Below are 19,834 nucleotides of genomic sequence, written 5' to 3'. Positions count from 1 at the left end.
AAGACGCCACACAGAGGTTTCACCTACATAAAAGCGCTAAGAAGACAAAGTGTAAGGGAGAAAAATCAAAAAATACACAGAGACTTTTATTTATCCTCAAGTAAATAATTGATAAGTAGACATAGGAACAAAAAGCAAGAAAAAATTAAAAACTATAAAAAGCAGAAAGATAAAAAAGTTCGACAAAAGTGAAAGAAAAAAAATAGATAAATAGCGGACATTCTGAACTTCCAAATAAAAGAAAGATATCAAATACTCAATAAAAACAAAGAAGAGTATGAAAATGGTATTTGTAATTTTTTTAACAAACTGAACAAAAGAAAAAAAAAAAAACGAGTGATAACCGCTATTGCATATTAACAAAATTACAGTTGGAACCCACTAAGGAGGAACACCGCGACCCATAATAGCTAAAATTTACCCCTCTTTAATCAAACAATCCTTAGACCTCAACCTACGTATTATTTCCACCCTCGAACCTATACCTCCTTAGTTCTTTATTACCCTCTATCACACAACTAACCTTCACCAAACACAAATCTCAACTACACATTTTTGAATCAATTAATATCCTTTAACTAACATCAGTCAAGCAATGTTCTCTCATTAAACATATGTTTTTACAGTAGATAAAAAAACTAGTAAAAAAAATCAAACGAAAAACGTGACCCCCCCGCCCTTCCCGCGACGTATTAGCACAACTGTTAAAGTGGATAAAGCGAATAGCGGATGCATGCGAAAGACATGAGCTGATAAATAACACAGGACGCCTTACAAGATTACTTTATATACATGATGATTATTGATTACTTTATATACATGATGAAGATTAAACAAAAGATTTAGCCAGGAAAGAACGAAGAAATTTACATTGAAATTAATGTAACTTTGGTATTTACTGTTTTCTCAGACTTGGAATAAAGCATTTTTTTAACGAACAAGGACAACGTCATCAATCCTTTTTTGGCAATTCAAGCTAGAAAAAAGACAAAGTCCGCAGAAACCCCTCAATCACAGCCTCCTCTACGTGTCTTTGCACCAAGAGGCTAATCTACTTGCTGTTTTATCATTTTTAAAAATGGCTATTTCTTTCGACAGATTTTTTTGCTTTATTGAGTAACTCATTCTACATGTAAATTTCTAAATATGATTTTTCTTAACAACAATTCAATATAGAAAAATACACCTAAAAACTAAAAATATTCATGTAACTTTATTTTTGTTTACAAGAAAATTTCTATTTAAAACAAATTTTATACTAGGGTGTCAAAAATAAAATATGTATTTTAAAATTCATCACATTAATAAAATAAATAAATAAACATTATGATAAATGAAAAAAAAAGTGCAATTACGACAAATGAAAGAAAAAAAAAGATAAATGACACACAATAAGCATCAAAACTAGTATTTAAAAAACATACTCTACGTACTTTTTACGAGCAATACTTTTTGCGAGCAATACTTTTTGCGAGCAATACTTTTTGCGAGCAATACTTTTTGCGAGCAATTCTTTTGCAATCTCATTTAAAATAAATTGTTGCAAACTCCGTTTGAAACTCTTCTTCAATCAGAAGTTTTTATTTTAGATCGCTTTCACAACAAAACTTTTGGACCTCGATTTGTTCTTTGTCTATCCAAGCTTAAACACATTTAAATCAGTGATCGAGTCGGTGGTCTGAACATAAAACTTATCAAGTTTTGTTCCATCTTTTAACTATGGAAGCTGTGTGAGTAGGAGCACATCTTTTTGAAATTGTCCCCATTCGATCAATCAGCATTTCTGCTGACGGAACCATATGGTACTCTGGTGTGTCAATGTAGGTATGTTAGTTGATTCAGCCTAAATAGATATTGCACAAACCTTCTCCATTAAAATTAAAGTTGCACCAAATACCAACACTTGTACCGTTACCTTTCATACTATACTTTTTAGACTTAAGTGTTTTAAAGAGGGCTTAAGACTTTTCTCGTGCTTCGTAGTTTTTTTAGCTTTCGGATCCTGGATGACGTTAGATACCACCAGTCATTTTAAAGAGTATTTCTAACTAATTTACTTGCTCTTTCTGTGTAACTGCAGAGTCCTTTATACTTATTATCTGACACATTGTTATAATGCTCATTTTTTTTTGAGCCATTTTTGTCTTTACTTTCCGATCTTCTCAATATCGCAAAAAATCTTAGATGCGACGTAACTTGTCATCACAGCAATTTTATGCAACTTTTTATGGAAAGTTATAAAGTGAAAATGATCAACCAAAAAAATGATGAACTAACAAAACTCAAAAAAACTCAGAGGTATTTTTTCCCCCTTTAAAAAAGACAGCACCAAGCCACTACATAAAAAGCCTCGTTTATAATGGCAATCATAGAGATAGCACACCTCATAATATTTTCTTTTGAGTTTTTAGCGTGATTCTATTTACTTTTAATGGCATTTCTAATGATAACTTACAGGCTGGAACTTGCATTATTGTTTAGGCGTAAATAAAATATTAAAATAATTTTTTTTTTTTAAATGTTGTGTGGAGCTGCTCAATGAAATAGCACATGCTAGTGGAGTATTCGATTGGTAGTTAAAAATTAGAAGAACGGTGAAACATGGTGGGGGCAGTACTAGAGATTGGGGAGATATGTCCTTGTATTGTATCGGTTCGATGTTTAAAATTTACAAATAAAAAGATATATTACAAAGCGTAATGGAGCCATATGCTGACGGTGTTACCTGGATTCTAATGCACGACAACAATCCAAAGCATATTGCAAGATCTGTAAAATCTTGGTTTGAGGAAAATATAATTAATTTTCTGGAATGACTACCCCAAAGTCCAGATCTGAATCCGCTCGAGAACTTATGGAACGATATTGGAGCGACTTGAGATAAACAAACCACTAATTTTAATGAGTTATGAGGGGAAAATTTAGAAATGCCATTAGAATTTCAAACCATGTTAAAGGTTTGTTTAGATTATGACATTGAGATGTGCTGAAGTAGTAAAGAACAACGTTAGTTTTAATGTTTTTGATGTAGACTTAAAAAAGGAATATTCCGTTTGTGCTGTTTCTATAAACACAACATATTGCTGTTCTTCAGTTAAAAATATCTTTTTTTCTTATGGTTTATAGCTAATAAACGGAAATTAATTAAATAATAAATCAATTTTTAAATTCCTTAATAAAGAAATTTTATCAACTCAAACAAAGAAAGTTTTAGGTGAGCTATTTTCGATCTTTTTTGATTCACTAGGAATGGAGTCTTAAAATGTGCATTGCGATGACAGCGAATCGGTAATAACTACATATAGTGAACGACCGGAATTCGGTTCGGAGCCGGTTTCCGGTCAAAATTACGACCGGAACCGAAATTCCGGTTCCTGTTCCGGTTATATTTAAGATTTCGGTTCCGGCCGGATTTCCGGTTCAAAATGATTTTTTTTGGATTGTCAAATTGCTTCTTTATGCCTTGGGTTTCGGAAAAACTTTAAAAAAATGTAAAATTTTAGTTGTTTTTCCTACATTAATTTTTGCTTAAATTAGAACTAACTTTTTAAAAATATATTAGTTATTTTCGGTTTCTGTTCCGGTTCCGGTTAGGAATATTTAGAATCTATTACCGGTGTCACGTTAAATAAGTAGCCCGTTAAAAAAGTAGACAAAATGTTGTATCTGCGCATGCGTTAATTTACGGATACTTATTTAACGCCTATAGGCGTTAAATAAGTATCCCGTTAAAAAAGTAGACAAATGTTATATCTGCGCATGCGTTAGTTTACGGATACTTATTTAATGCCATTATAGGCGTTAAATAAGTATCCCGTTAAAAAAGTAGACAAAATGAGCAATCCAGACAATATTTGTAACACCAAACGTAATTTTAAACTTAATTTTAAATGTTAAGTTAAGATTAAGTTAAAGTTTTATAAAATCCTTATTGAAATATATATGACTTTAAAAATAGTCTTATAAGAACTTAATATTTGCAAACATATTTAACGTAACAATACGATAAATGAAAATTCCTAAATTAGGAGCGCCACACTTCCCTTGATTGACGATCTTATATTGCATTGTGTCTCATGTTTATAGATTGTGATATAAATGTTACAATAAGTTTGTATTTTGATATCTGGCGCGCACCCCACACGGTGACTCCTGGATAAGTAATGTTATCTGTTAATGTAATAGTATTTCTAAGAGTTAATTTAATTTAAAAAAATTTTAAAAAATTTTAAAGAAAATTTTAAAAAATTTTCTGCTGATGAAAATTTTCATATAAGTGTAAAAAGTTTAAAGTCTATTACACTTAATAAACCTAGAAATCTATTTCTGATCTGAAAAACGAGTTAAGGGTTTGAAATTTAACGAGTTCTAGGTTTTGATCTAAATATGATCTCAAACCTTCCATAACGTTACAATTAAAAACCACCATTATCCAAATTAAACCGTCCAAACACACTTACATGGGATAATGTGTAAGCAATTAAAACATGTAGAAGATTACAATTACGTGGAAACAAAATGAGAAATGTAAAAAAAAAGACATGATAACATTAAAGTGTTAAAAGTCTTTTTTCCAAAATAAATTTACATTCAACTTTGTATTGTTATTAAACTTGCGTCCATTTAAATATACCTCTCCTAGATTGTTGGTTGTTTGCCTTCTCAAATAAACAACAGGGATCGAGGTTTACCTATCAAATATACTTTTAACATAAGCGATGGAATCTTTTTCTTTAATTACTCCTAGCCATAAGAGCTTAAGTTGTCGTACCTAAAACTCAAAAAAAAAAAAAAAAAGAAGAAAGTTTTCATTATAATTATAATTATAATTATTTACCAGATAATTATAATAAATTGACAGATGAAACAAACAAAAAAGACAACTATGTTTAAATTTAAAAAAGTACTTGTAACCTGAAATGTAACCAGGCAATCTAAAGTGAAATATAAGAAAAATAATATTAGAAAACTATTTTTAACTTTTTCATCTTTATAATTTATATTTATTAATTATAACTTGTACTTAATAGTTAGAGTGATGATACAACTAGAATTTAAAACATAGTAACAACTTTTTTTAAAATAATTAAATTATCATAATAAGTCTAATTTAAAAAACTCTACAATAAACTCTAATATAAAATTTAGTAAACTCTAGTCTAGTTTCATCTTTACTGTTTATAACTCTAGTTCTAACTCTAACTTATAACTACTACTTGTAACTCTACTTGTTGTATCTCTACTAATAACTCTAATCTAAAACCGAATCAATCAAAGACACTTAAAATTAGTTTTGTTTAAAATAAGTTTTTGTTAAGAAAATATTTTTATGTATTTAACAAAAAGATTTCAAGCCATTATGCTCACAAAACAAAAATTAATAAATCAAATATCTAACTTTTATTAAGGTTTTTAAAAAAATTATTATTGCAGTGACAGAAATTATCACATTGAAATGATAATGAGCCTACTTTTTTACCATATGATAAAGAAATGTAAGGAAATATCTCCGTTTTTTTTCTCTCAATACACTGCAGGAAATGAGACCTCATACTAATTTTATCCCAGATAATTAAACTTGAATCAAAACCATTGCATAAAGCAGTAGCATTTGCAATAGCATAAAGCCCACAATCTTTTCCATTGCTTTTGACATCTTATGACCTCCACATTCAAAGAAGAAATACATTCATTTATTAACAACAATCGTGCAACTCTGTTTACCAGTAATGGAACAGGGCCTTTATTAAATCTAGTAAACATTGAATCATAATATTGAACAGAATTAGAACCATTTTCAGATGTTAAACTACTTATTAGAACCCAATGCGAATTTCTAACATTAAGTATCTGAACAAACTTTCCAGAAATAGTTTAACCACCAAAGTTTTTTGAATTAAAAATCCAAGAACTTTGAAATCCACCTACTTCAGGAAACTGATATGAAAGAAAGCTTTGTGCAATATGAATTAAAGTATCATCAAGCCAACAAGATGGATGTTTTAAAACATCTATGCCCAGCTTGACTGACTGTGCTGATAATGTTGAATAAAAATTGTTATCTAAAGAAATTGCAGGACAAACTAATTTTTTGGATTTAGATGCACTTGCATCAGTTAGAGAAGTTGGATGCTTTCTCTTGCTGGATTTTTTTAAAATTATTTTTAAATCATCTTTTTCAATTAATTGTTTAGTCATTTTAAGACAATAATCATGCTCTTTTAAAATAGATTGGGTGGACAATGCTTGTTTTTCTGATAAATAAAACTTTATACATAATACAATTTACCATCTAAAGTATGTAAAAATTTAGATTTAATTCAATGACAATAATTATTTATTCAACAAAGTATAATGTAATGTTTACATACCACATTGTTTGAATTTTTTTGCATACTTTAAAAAAGATTTAAGCTCTGATTTGTAATATTTCATCCTTACATCAGAGAGATATTGTTTAACATCTTCAACAGAATAGTTATGAACAGGCATTTTTCAAATTAAATTTTTGACTTGTAAATTAGAAATTTAAGTAACTTTAAATATTTACCTAACGGAACAAGGCTACTTATTTAACGATAGATTTCACCTACGTAACGGAAACTTAACATCATATCTGCGCATGCTTATCGCATGCGCAGAGCTATCTGTCTACTTTTTTAACGGGCTACTTATTTAACGTGACACCGGTTTGGTTCCGGTTCCGGCAAAATCTCTGTTCCGGTTGATCACTAACTACATAGTACATTTATTTGAAACGTTGTTATGCTTTATTAACGTTTCTCATCGTATTTTTATTTTAACGAAGAAAACGAAGAAAAACAAACGAAAAAAATCGTTAAGTGAGTTATTTTTGTGATCCTCACTTTATATTTTATTTTATTTGTGTCAGAAACATTTTAGAGAAATATCCTATACTTTTTGGTTCATTGGTCATGGAGTTACAAAATGTGGCATTGTGATGATAGCGAATCGGTAGCAACTCTAAGAAAGTACATTTATTCTGAAACAAATAGCCATTATGATTCACTAACATTTCTCATTGTATATTTCAACGATTGGTTTGTGAGAAACTTCATACATTTGTGTTCATTTGTCGGATGCGAAACAATAATGTTTTCTTTGTACTCGCACCACGTGTTGCTCATATAAAATCCGGGAACGTGTGTTGCTGGAATGCCTAGAGAAAAAAAAAAAACAGAAATGCTTCTAACAAATACAGGGTAAAACTGATTTTTTTTAACGGGAGAACACAAAAATGGTTTTTGCAGTGTTTTAGAATCTTTAAAAACGCTTAAACACATCAAATTAATTCAAAATTCTTCTTCGAATATTTTCTTAAGCAAAGTAAGAAGGTCTAGAAAAATATTGTAATGCAATTTTGAAAATAGAGATAAAAACGCCAAAAAAGACATCAGCTTCCTTTTCATTTTTTCAACATTTTTTCTGTCGACTGCAAGAAGATCAAATCCTTTGAGCAACTGCGCCACGTGTGTCGGTACTCATTTATTTCTTTTGGAAAAGGTCACAGGCTTTAAAAGTACACAAAATAATGAAGAACGTGTTTGGATTTACGGTTAAATATGGAGTTTGGGATTATGGAAAATAATTAAGAGTTTATAAATTTTGAAAAACACAAAAAGATTCTTTTTTATGCATTTTATCTAAAAAAAAACAAACATGTAAAGATAAATTAATAATTAATTAATTTTCTAATTAAAATTTAATATTCAAGAAAATTCTAAATTAATATCACCCGTCAGCATTAGGTGACATGACAAATTCAACTGAATTGTCTAACATATTATCGAATATTTCCAAACAAACTCAATTTGGTACAGCTGAAGAACTCAATTCAAAGCGGTTTTTAAGATATTCAAATTTTAAATGACTTAATGACTAAATGACTTAACGTTTAAGGCTGATTTACACGATAGCTCAAAAGACTTTTAATACTTGGGAGAATAGACTTTTTTAAAGTTTTAACGTTTTTAGCTAAATACATTTTTTCATGTCAAAGTGAAATGCTTGCACACTTCGTAAAGGAAGCAAAAAAGGTCAACAATAAATCAGAGCATCTACTTAAGTTACTTGGAACAATTTTTTTTTTTTTTTTTTTTTAATTTTTTTTAAAATTCTTCAAAGCAACTTAAACAGATGCTCTATTGTAATGATGATGATGGTGTTGTTAATACTCTAAGCAGTGATGAACTTTAAAAGTTTCAGCAACGTCATTTATTTAAGGTCGATTTACACGTCATTTGCAACTGAAATCTAAAAGTGTGTTAAATATTAAAATAAAACGTTCCAAAAAAATATTAAAAATGATTTTAAATATCAAATAAATTTAAAAATATTAACAGATGTTCAAAAGACTAGCGGTTTAAATTGAGAAGCTTTTCTGCTATCAAATCAACTTCTTCTAAATTTATTGTATATTAGTATCTTCGACAACTCTTTAAGATTTAAGGGCTGGAACATGTTCGTCGATATTTGCCTCTCTTTCTTGCAGTTACTGAGCTTGTGATTTCAGTTACCTTCATGCTTTTTACAACACCTGTTTTTTTGTTACAAAGTTTACGAAAACAATCTCAACAACATTGAAAATTAATTAAAATCACTAAATAACAACTATCCCAGCTGACTTAACTTAAAGTGATATTTTATGATACATGCAAATAAGCAACTGAATGTTTCCCAAACAATTTATTTGGTCCATTGTGTAATAATATGAAGTCTGACTGGTGCAGAATAATAAAGAAAAACTTTTGTTTCTAATCCATTTTGAAGTTTAACTAATTTAAAAATAGTCAAATGCAAACTTTTTTAAGAACTTCTTTTAATTCTTCCTTTATAATATTTTTTATAAATTTCAGTTATAAATGACCGTGTAAATCAACCTTAAACGGAAATCAGGTCATACTTAAAACTCTAATATCTTAAGAACCGCTTTGAATAGGGTGCCCAAACTTCTCCAGAAAAATCATTAGGAATCAGCTTAGGAACTGTATCAAGCTTCATCAAAATTGAAAAAGTTAAAGTTTCAAAATTTGCTAAGTTGATATACATTACCCCTTTAGAGAGCTTGTATTAAAAAGTATTTAGACAACTCATTGAGCTTTGTTTTATTTGACTGAACTTTGTAGATTAAATAGAAAATTTGTAAAGTTATTTTAAAGATTTTAGGAAAGGTGAAGATCATGTAAATAAATGCTACAACTTTTTCAAAAAAAACGATGCGAACATCTAAAAAAGTAATCCTAGTTCTTAAATGTAAACTTTATGGAATAAAAGAAACGGGTATCACAAAAATAGTTTTACTAAACCCTACCTGCTCTCATTGCTGTTTCCCCAACGTAAGCATCGTCAATTTTTAGTATTCTATTAAAGTCAAAAAACGGTAATATCTCAGAAACACTAGCCTTTGACATGAGAAACCCGCCACCAGAACAATACGGACTATAATGATCAGCTAAGTGCTCCTTCTTTGAAACTCCATACCTACCTACTCGTTCGACCAAATTATCAACAACAACGTTGCCAAAGTAACCTTCAGGACTTGTATTTTTGTTAGCAAACTCAATAGTATTATCAATGTTTACAAAAATGTCATCGTCCGCTTTCAGAAGATATTCGAAGTTTATATTGTGTGAGGCCCAGGTTAGACCGATGATTACTTTCTTAGCCAACTGGTAGAAGTCTTCTAAAACGTCTTCAATTATAATATCTTTGTACTTGTGAGCTTCTTTCTTTAGATTTATCATCACTTCGTCGTCATCTTCTTGCCCTGTAACGAATACTAATTGCCAATTTTTCTCACTCCATTTTGTTTTGTTTCCCCATAAAGATCTGATCCACTTCCTACGCCAATTGTTTCTTGAATGTGATGATACCAGCACAAGAAGTTTATAAACGCGTTTATACTTTACAACTGTATCCAAAGTTATGTGGCTTAATGTTTGGTACTCTTTTATTAAATCTATGTCCTCAAATAAAGTCAAGTTAGAATGTTCTCTATTAGTTTCTCGCTGTAAAGTACGAATAACGTTATCTACATTGCGATTTACAGATTCAATATCCTTCTTCGCATCACCGAGGCTGTTGATAGCCGTCTCAAGAGTAATTTTAACTTGATCCGTCACCATCTCAAGTTTTGAAATCGTATAATCGATAACTGAAGACTTTACGATAAAAGCCAAAAAAGTCATAAAAAAAATTGTTAAAGCGAAGAGAGAGAATTTGTTTACCACTTGGAGTCGTTGCATATTGCAATGAGCTGCATGAAGCTCAGCAACGTTGTTGTTATGTGGCTAGATAAAACGTATATGATAAAATATTTAAATACTTTTATGTAGTAACAGTATAACAAAAAATGTTCACAAAGTAAATTTTTATATACAAACATATAAACTTTAATTATATATAAATTTTTATATATAATTAAAGTTTATATGTTTATACTTAATGAATGTGTTGCATATAATCAAAGTACATATAAAACAAAACTCACATAGTAAAATATATACAATAAAATTTTATATATAAAGAAAATTTATATATAATGAAAGTTTATAAAGAAAGAATTGAAGAATTGCTATCTAGATTATTTTATTGTAATTACAAAATACTTTAAAGTAAAAAAATTGCACCCGTTTTTTTCAAAACTCTTCTACTAAAAAGAAACATTAGAAAAAATATAAGAAACGTTTTCCTCATTTCAATATTTAAAACATAAAATAAATGACGTCGTGTTCTACTTTTCATAGCTGAATTAAACATCTTTACAAAGTTACAAAAAGCATGGTTATTTTTGTAATACAACAAGGTGTTTACACATTTTGCACCTTTTGCTGAATTTGATTTAAATTTTTTTGTTTTTTTAAAAAAACTTTTTCAGATTTTAGCTGTTTTACTTAGCATTGTGCTGAGTCCTTCATTTTACATTAGTACTTTGTGCTGGATCTTTCATTTTACATTAGTGGGAACTGCAAAGTGGTAAATTATTATTATTTTTGAAATGGTTATTTACAACTAGAACAAATCGTAAGTAATAGAGCTGTCGAAAAAAAACAAAACAAAAAATAGAGCTGTGTTATTAACAGATAATCTTGATTATACAATGAAAGGAACGAATGAAATTCGTTAAATTTTTCCAATATACTTCTAATTTCTATTAATTGCATAATTTTTTTTCTTTTTTTTAATTGAAACCAAGTAACCCAAAAACTTTGTTGGGGCTTTTTTCAAACAACCCCCAAAGCCCAAAATTTTGATGTTGATCAAGAAAGAACCATGAAAATTCTTCGACATAAAAAAATCTTAAAATGTAAGTTAAGTAGAAATAAGATTTACATATTTTAGATGCATAAATCCTCACTTACTGAACCTTTCTTTCAGGTGCTGTTTATAAAAAACTCATACAGATCATGAAGCAAACGATCTAAAGTCGATTTATTGAACTTTATAAATGTTGTCTTAAAAGCAACAATAAAAACAACAACAAGGATTATCAAGAAAAATTCAAAGCTTCTAAAATTTTGGACGAAGCAATTTAAAGATTACTTATACAAAAAAATGTAATTTCCCGCGAGATAATAAACTTTAAGATTTTCTTAATTTTAAAGTTGTGTGCAAACAATCAAGCGATCATAATTGTCATTTAAACTACTGTGTTAAAAATAGAAGGGGGTTGTTAAACAGTCTTAATTTCTTATTTGAAATATTATCTTAAAAATTAAATACTTTATTTGAAGTTTGGATAAATGAAAGATGTGGTAAATTTGGCTCAGCGTTTCAGTTGTACTGACATACGAAAATAGTTTCTGAAAACTTTAGTGTGTTGTTTCACTTTCTTATTTTAAGCATTTTTTAGAACATATATCAAATTACAACATTTTTTTTTTTTTTACGATATGCTTTAGAAAAGAACTCCACAAAAAACATGAATATACCTTGTAAACGATATTTAAAAAAATCTATGTAAATTTGTTTTAAACATCAAAAAATTGATTTAGGATTTCAAATTTACTTATTTCTAATTTTTTTTTTCACGTGAATTTATTTACTTGTTAATTCAGATAAGTTTTTTTTTTTAATATTCAGACAAAATTTAATATTCAAATAATATTTAATGTTGAGATAATTTTTAACATTTAGAAAAGATAATATTCAGAAAAGGTTCAAACGTTGCATCAAATTCTACATGACGTGGGCAGGTTCAACATTTAAATTCAAACGAAAAACTCCACAAAATCTTTTGAAATAACTTTTTACAGACCCTTCTGTGATCGATCGATAAATATGTAACTATTCAGGAAATACCCATAAAATTTTTTAAAAGTCAACTTCAAATGAGCGAACGAGGTAAAAACTGGCGTTAAAAATTTGGCGACTTCTTTTTCGCGATATTTAGCGATATTTAGCGATAGTTACTCTATTTAGCGACTCAACCCTTATTATTGCTGATTTTTTCTCATTTATTTGTATTTTCTCCTCGATTATTTTCTCTTCTAAAGTTACGTAATAAGACAATTAATCCTATATAATTGTACTGTCAATCCCATATAATCGTACTATTATGAATGAGATGTCATTAAAGTAGCATTTAGCGTATGATATATACAACCTATTAGCTTATTTTTATAATAATTCTACAGTGTTAAGGGCTGACCTGGTTTCTTTACTACGGGAAACCATCCCCAAAGAAGATTATTACTGATCCTCCACATTTAATAAAAAGCATTAGAAACAACTTACGAATACATAACTCTGATCTTAATGGTGAAATTGTTTCTTAGCAACACATCCAGTCTCTAAAAAATTTAGACGAAATAAACTGTGCGCTTATCAGTAAAATTTTAAGTTTTCAGTTATCAAGTTGATTGTACCTTATATTGCTGCTCCAATTTTTTTCTTTGAGTGTAATATTATAAAGAAGAGTTGTTTAACGGATGCTTTATTCAAGATATTGAATAAAGTTATACACAGGCACTCTAGTTGTACTCTAACCTTAAAAAGAGCCAGAATTTCTCAACTGTAAAAGTTAATGTATTGGATGGAGAAATGGAATAAGAAATCAAAAAGTAGATCAAGCCACTGAGGTTTAAGTGTCACAACGGTCATGCTCTGACTTAAATTAGAGAGCTCTTTCTCTGAAGGCTTTTTTATGTTTGTACTTTTTGCTTTAATCGGGGTTGAATTGAGAACTTTTTTTCCATGCAAAGGTTGCTGCAATAGGCGTCCTAAAAAAGGTAGCTAATTTTTGATATTGGAATAAAATCGATCATAGTTAACAATAATTCTTTCGGTTACTGAATTTAAAAACTTACATCGGAATAAAAGTTTTAGACTTACCGACCGACTTGTTTTTATTAAAGTTTTAGACCGGATACTCAGTTATCCTCTAATGAATGATACATTAAAAAAACGTTTTGCATTTAGTAAAATCTTTTTGCATAAAAATGTTCTTATGGGAATTGTGAAAAGATTATGAAAAATTTTGGTGAAAGATGGGTGACAAGTGGTAAAAAAAAAAGATCAAATAAGCTTTCATTCAAAAAAAAAAAATGACACCTTAACTAGAAATACTCTCTTTTCTTTAACTAAAATTATCCCGCTTAAGTTAAGAAATATATGAAAGGGTTGAGGAATAAACGCAGTGGTGAAAAAAAAAAAAAAGGAACACGTGGTGCAAATAACGAGAACATTTTTTCACGCCAAACGTGAAAATAAGAAGCTAATTATTAACAACGGAGTTTTTTTTTCTCTTGGTTCCTTTTTATTGGTTTGTAATCAAATACAAAAAAAAAAAAAAAACTTTCATAAGCGTGATTAAAATTATCTTAAGGTCATTAAATTTTTTAAAATTTAATGACCTTAAGATAAATTTGATGTTAATTAAAACACTGATGAAAAAATGTAAAAAATATAGTAATAAAGTTTTAAAAAGTGACTTTTTCAAAAGATTACCTTTTAGAGCATAAACTCAGTTTTGCATACATTTTAGGTTTTTGATTACAGATATTTAAAATTTTGCCTACTTCCAAAACTCGTTTAGAAACGTTTGCTTTCGTTTGCATAGTTTTTTTTAATCAAATTTTCCATAAATTTAACTAATCTTAGAAACTCAGTGGCGCAAACAACCGTTGAAAGTGGATGGGAGTTTATTATTAATTTTTTAATATATATTTAAATTGTTTCATATAAAGTACAAATAATGCTTTGTATCAATTCATAATCACTGTTATGTTAACCCAACAGTAAGATTTAAAATAAAAGATGATATTCGATAAAATCGTGAATAATTAAACAAATACTGTTGTTAAATTATTTACAATGTTATTATAAAACTAAAATGTAGAATGGTAAGTTTTAAGTAAAACCTAACTGGCAAGTATAATTAATAGGAAAACGCCCTAATACCTTCATACATCACGGAAACAACTTAGCTTATAAATCACTTTCGTCTTGACTTCGTTGAAGTAGAGCTGTTTACACGTTCGAAGGGTGTTAAATTTCTCTTTAATTTCCTTCGAATGTGTAAACAGCTTTGCTTCAATGCTAAAACGCTTCAATGATAAAACGAAAGTGAAAGATAACTTTTCGAACCGAACATTAAGTTCCTTTCCCATCTCAGTTGTTAACATAATGAAATAATTTATAAAAGAAAAAATCGAAAATCCGACTTTGGATATTTGGAAAAAGTCGGACTTTCAAAAGTCAAAATGTTGCTTTTGAAGCTTCGCTATTTGAAAGGCTTCTTGTTTTTTTGAAAAAAGTTTCTCTTTTTCGTAGATTCATTTTTCAAAAAGTCCAATTGTTATCTTTTGAAAAAAATTGACTCTTATCGCTTCGTTACTAAAAGATTATATCTTTAAAGAGCTCAATTAAAAATCTTTTTTTTTTTTTTTTCAAAAATCTTAATGTTTTTTGTTTCAATTTTCTAAGTGTGTAAGCGAAAGTCGTCGCGTTGGTTTGACAAGGTTCTAACTGATCCGCGAAGAGTTTTGAGTAAATCAATTTTAAAAATTGTTATGTTCCTACCATCAAAAATTATTAAAATCTATCGATAATATTTTTTACTCATGATAACATAAGCATTTGCTATAAGTATTATTAATTTTTATTAAAAAATGTTTCACTCTTCATAGAAAAAGGAATACCCCCAAAATGCAGTTAGAACCTTGTCATAGTGAAATAATCATATTCTCACTATGACAAGGTTTTAACTGCTATTTAACGGTAGCTAGAAATATGTTAGTTACTTTGAAAGTTTGTGACTGAAGCAGTTAGTTACTTTAAATTTTGTAACTGAAATAATAATATAATAAAAAGCTAATTTTTATAAATTAGATTATTGTTTCAGTCACAAAACAAGGTTACAACATTTTGTTTGCTCATTTTTCTTACATTAAGTACAACCCTTAAAAGCTTTTCATGTTTATTTTCTAGGTGAAGAACAACTCGATAATAATCTCTGTCCTCGAGAGGCATAAACAGAAATGCAGCTTTTATATATATTTTAAGTCTACAAGTTCCTTTGTACAATTTTGAATCATGGCTAGATTTAAAATGTATAATGTGAGATGTTTAAGCAAATATTAGAACAGCAACGTTAGAAAAAGGAACTGACTTGTAGTTAAACAGCTTTGCTGTTACTGAATACTCCTTAAAGTCATGTGGTTTCATTTGAATGATATGACAAGGATTTTTTGTGTTAACTCAAATGCTTGAAATTATGTGGTTTCATTTGAATGATACGACAAAGATTTTTTCTGTTAACTTGTTTCAACATCCTTATCAATCCAATTGGACTAAAAAAATCAGTTTTCCTCATGAGCTTTTCAACTTCCCTATGGGCATGATTCACCTCTTGGGCGCATGAATGAGCTGAAGGGAATATTTCATAGTAATTGAGTTAATGTTAGGATTGTCTCTTAAAAAATGTAACACAATATTTGATAATATACTATTCTGATTTTGAGGAACGCAGGAGTTAGACCAAGTAATTAAATCACTTACGTCGTTTTCCTCTGCCACATCACTCAAAATTTTGCAAAAGACACTGGCAAGATAATTGCCGCTTCTTCCCGCCATTGATTCAGTTCATAATGCACAGTACACTTTTTTGGTTTTTGAAAAATAAGCTGTCAAATTATACACGCTTTGCTTTCTCAGATAAAAAAGGGAACTAATTTCTGCATGCGGAGTCAAAATAACATTTTGAAGGTCAAAAAGTAAAACCGGAACATTTTTATCTTTTTTTTCTTTAGCACTTATATCTCTCATTTCTTTTTTAAAAACTTGATGTCTTTCAAAGTCTTCTCTCAACTTTTCAGACATAGTATCAGTGTTTTCAGCAACTTTAAACTTCTCACAAAGGTCGCATCTATCCTTTTTGGGAATATGAAAACCAAGATTGAATTCGGTGGAGAAAATATGGTAGTAAATAGATTTTTTTACTGGCTCAACATTTTCGTTTATACATTTCTCTTTGTAAAGATTATATATTTTTTAAAATATTATGGTGTGACTCAAGGTAATCTCTATTGGTTCTTACACGACAATGTGACTCAACTGTTGGAAAAGATTTTATGTGATCCCTAGCTGAGTTGGTGTACGTTTTGGTGCACTGTGCGTTTGCATTTCATTATTTTACCTGGTAGATCTTGTGCAGGAGTATTTGTTTCAAATCTTTGGTAAACTAGCTTTTGTGAAATTGACGGTGTAGTTAGGTAAAATGTTTTGGAAACACGGACTTTTTCTCCTTTTACATGAAAAAAATATCTATTGGCGTAATTCCTTTTTGAAAAAGTTTGTTTTTCAGCGTGGTCATCAGTTTTTATTTGCATTTTCACTACAATTGTTTTCTTCGTGTTTTCTCTTTTAACTACGTAGCCTAGTTTTTATTATTGCTACAAAAACGTTTTATTATAAGTTGTTTAAATTTTAACATTACTGATGTTTTTTATTTAACAAGTTAAAATAGTTGCATCGGAGTCAAATTAGAACACTTTTTGTTGATTTTTAGACCTACTTTTTATATGATTTTTGATGGGTATAAAACTCTCTATCATAATAGTTAATAAAAACCAGCAAGAGATTATGAAGTTATTGTTAGTTAGAACCTTGTCAAACTAAATATTAGTTCAATAAAGTTGCAGATAGAACTTTGGCACTTTAGCAGTTTGCTTGTTTTGCGCTATATTGCTGTAAATTTCAGTTTATTTTGTTCATCATGATTTAAATAGTCTAATAAAATGATTAAGTCAATTTTGGCAAAAATGTCAGTTAGAACCTTGTCAAACCAACGCGACGAAGTGTCTAAACCGTAATGGAACAAAGGCTGACGAAAAACATGACACACAAACTCTAAAATTTAAACTCAAAAGTAAATGAATATTTTATTGCCCCTAAAATGCGACGAGAAGGAATAATACATATATTATTATCAGAGATTAAAAAAGAACAAAGATGGATACAAATGAATTCACAATATTACGATCGCAAATGAGCTTCGGTTAAGCAAAAAAGCATGAAAAGTTATTGGCGAATACGCAAGTGTATTTGAACCTTTGCATTTAAGATTTCCAGCGTGCTGGTTATACAACTGTGACTTTTGTTTGCGATGAGGCCGAATGCAAATTCAAGAGCAACAAATAATCGACAGAAATAGTTACAAAGCAAACTTATTGCTAAAAATAACCTCGCAGTTGTTAAAGATTCATAAAAAAAAACTGAACGAAGAGCTATTCACCAACAGTCATGAGAAGAACCAGATGTTTCACCAACTTCAGTTTAAAGTTAAAAAGAAGATGAATTGTTGAGACGAGAAACAAAAAAATTTTGGAAGAGCAAGAAGATGAGATAATCCTAATTATAAATATGTTGCTGCTGCTGCTGATATCAATCAAAAGATGACTCGATTCATTTACGCTAAGCCAAGAATTATTCTAGATGACAACAACTTCAGCATTTTTAAGTTCTGGTATTTAAAACAACATGATAAAAGAAATAATAATAATAAAAATTTGGAACTTTACATCTTTCAAGCTGCTCAAGGAGAATTTTCATGTTGCTTATGGAGAAACATTTTCTAAAGTCAATGTTGAAAGAGATTTCATTGGATTTGCACTCATATACAATCACTAGCGAACTCGTTCACCTTGTAAAATGTTTTTTTGGATTTGTTAAGAAAAGTTAATTTCGTTTGAGCTTTTTTTTAAAAAAAGTCCGACTTTCTGTGAGGCGACCTTCAAAAATGCTTCATTAAAGAAAAAAAAAAAAAAAAAATTTAAAAGTCAAAAGTCAAAAAAAAAAATAGAAGTTTTTAAGAATTGCAGCACTCAACATGTGGAGAAGTCCAACAAAATGTTAAGACGATTGTTACTTTAGTAGCATTAAGGTAACTGAGCTCTAAAAACAAGAAAATAAAAGTCTACCCTAACGTACCTTGAACTATCCTCCGCTTCCCTTGTACGCATGTATTATTTGCATACAACAAGTTGGTGAAAAAATTCTTTTTAAAAACTTTATTGGATTTATCTATTTTCATTCGCTTTCCCACTTTTTCTTCCCAAAACAGGTTTATCCGTTTAGTGAAATAATCTTTTAAAAACTCAATCAGAAACCATAAACTTAAAAAACCTTTTAAAAACAAAACCTAACCCGAATTTATTATGTTTGTGCAATAATCAAACTCAAAAAACTAATTAAAATTAACGTTTTCAAGCCCGCAGCATAGTCTGATTATTTTGTTTTAAAATAGAATTTGAATCAAAACAATGCCGTTGTTTTTTTTTATTTTCCGTCCCAATTTTTTTTTTAAAGAAACTGTTTTTTTTTACTATCTTACAACCAACATTTCTAAATATAATTATACATCCTAAGATAATTTTAACAAATTAATTGTTAAATCATATTTTTGTTTTGAGTTTTCGTTTCTATCAATGAAAATATTCCAAGATTTACCAAAGCATATAATTTTTCAAAACACTTTTAGAAAACACGCAAGAGCTCAGAGCAATCTTTTTAAATGTTCTACAGCATACAATTTAAAGAAGGAAAAAATATAGAAAGATGAATATAAATAAATGGAGAAAGATTAAGTTTAACTAACAGTTATTGTATCTTTACCAGATCTAAAACTGTTGATTTAGTGATTTTGTCTTTAATATCTTTTAAATAACGGATGTTTACCTACGGCAGATAAAACTCGGTTTTTTTTATTATTTAAATCTTTTTTGTTAAAATGTAAAAATTACATTAATAATTTAACGTAGTCATTTGTCGCTGATTGTTAAAGAACCGCTAAAACGTTTTTCGACGTTTACTAAGCCATTAGAGTTGGTTGCTGTGAACATTTTCAAAATTTGCTATTGCTTTTAAAACTCTTACCGCGCAACTTTTAATGAAAGCATTAGATATATAAAAACACGCTTAAAACATAAAAGCATAGATACAATCTTTTTTAAATCAGATATAATCATGAAACCTTGAATGTTTTCAGTCGTTATAAACCCATTTTTAAATAAATTTAAATAAAATTTTAAATAAATTTAAATAAAATTTTAAATAAATTTAAATAAAATTTTAAATAAATTTAAATAAAATTTTAAATAAATTTAAATAAAATTTTAACAAAATCTTAATAAAATTTTAACAAACGCTTTAAAGTAGTTTGAGCTTTCCCCTCTGCTGTCATGACAACAACAATCAAGTTTTCAGACTTTAGGCAATTAGTTTCGAGTTTTTTTTGGTTATATCTGAACCTTTCTAACTTTTGTAAAATATAAAACTAAAAAACCTTGATAAAATGTTGTATACATTTCAACAA

The 19,834-nt window shown here is 28.8% G+C and overlaps 1 protein-coding gene, 1 long non-coding RNA gene and 1 pseudogene across 4 annotated transcripts; 1 reads left to right on the top strand and 2 right to left on the bottom strand.

Annotated features, from left to right (window-relative positions):
- Positions 1 to 5,223: 5,223 nt before the first annotated feature.
- Positions 5,224 to 6,712, bottom strand: LOC149886452 (uncharacterized; annotated as a pseudogene).
- Positions 6,713 to 6,833: 121 nt separating this feature from the next.
- LOC149886450 (beta-1,3-galactosyltransferase 1-like) lies at positions 6,834 to 18,672 on the bottom strand. 3 transcript variants are annotated; one of them, XM_090092000.1, is made up of 4 exons: positions 18,451 to 18,672; positions 11,382 to 11,440; positions 9,332 to 10,310; positions 6,834 to 7,180 (listed from the first exon to the last, which is right to left on the bottom strand). In XM_090092000.1, exons 3-4 carry the CDS (start codon positions 10,263 to 10,265, stop codon positions 7,020 to 7,022), a joined length of 1,095 nt encoding a protein of 364 aa, XP_089948126.1. In that variant the 5' UTR covers positions 10,266 to 10,310; positions 11,382 to 11,440; positions 18,451 to 18,672; the 3' UTR covers positions 6,834 to 7,019. The 3 variants fall into 3 exon arrangements, with proteins under 3 accessions (XP_089948126.1, XP_089948127.1, XP_089948125.1); XM_090092001.1 differs by lacking the exon at positions 11,382 to 11,440; XM_090091999.1 differs by lacking the exon at positions 18,451 to 18,672 and having other exon boundaries at positions 11,382 to 11,445.
- On the top strand, positions 14,073 to 18,203 carry LOC149886451 (uncharacterized). Its single transcript, XR_016453847.1, has 2 exons — positions 14,073 to 14,959; positions 17,081 to 18,203. It is a non-coding gene; the product is annotated as an uncharacterized LOC149886451 (long non-coding RNA).
- Positions 18,673 to 19,834: the final 1,162 nt, after the last annotated feature.

This window comes from Hydra viridissima, unplaced genomic scaffold (genome assembly GCF_058129835.1).
Source record: "Hydra viridissima isolate aposymbiotic clone 2 unplaced genomic scaffold, HvirCarnegie_v1 scaffold_7, whole genome shotgun sequence".
Lineage (NCBI taxonomy): Eukaryota > Metazoa > Cnidaria > Hydrozoa > Anthoathecata > Hydridae > Hydra > Hydra viridissima.
This window is presented reverse-complemented; position numbering and strand designations above follow the sequence as displayed.

Excerpts from the sequence above, each read along its gene's own strand:
- LOC149886450 (XM_090092000.1), bottom strand. The coding sequence starts at position 10,265 with ATGCAACGACTCCAAGTGGTAAACAAATTCTCTCTCTTCGCTTTAACA. Across the intron at positions 7,181-9,331 it reads GGAAACAGCAATGAGAGCAG|GCATTCCAGCAACACACGTT; the intron begins GTAGGGTTTAGT and ends TTTTTTCTCTAG.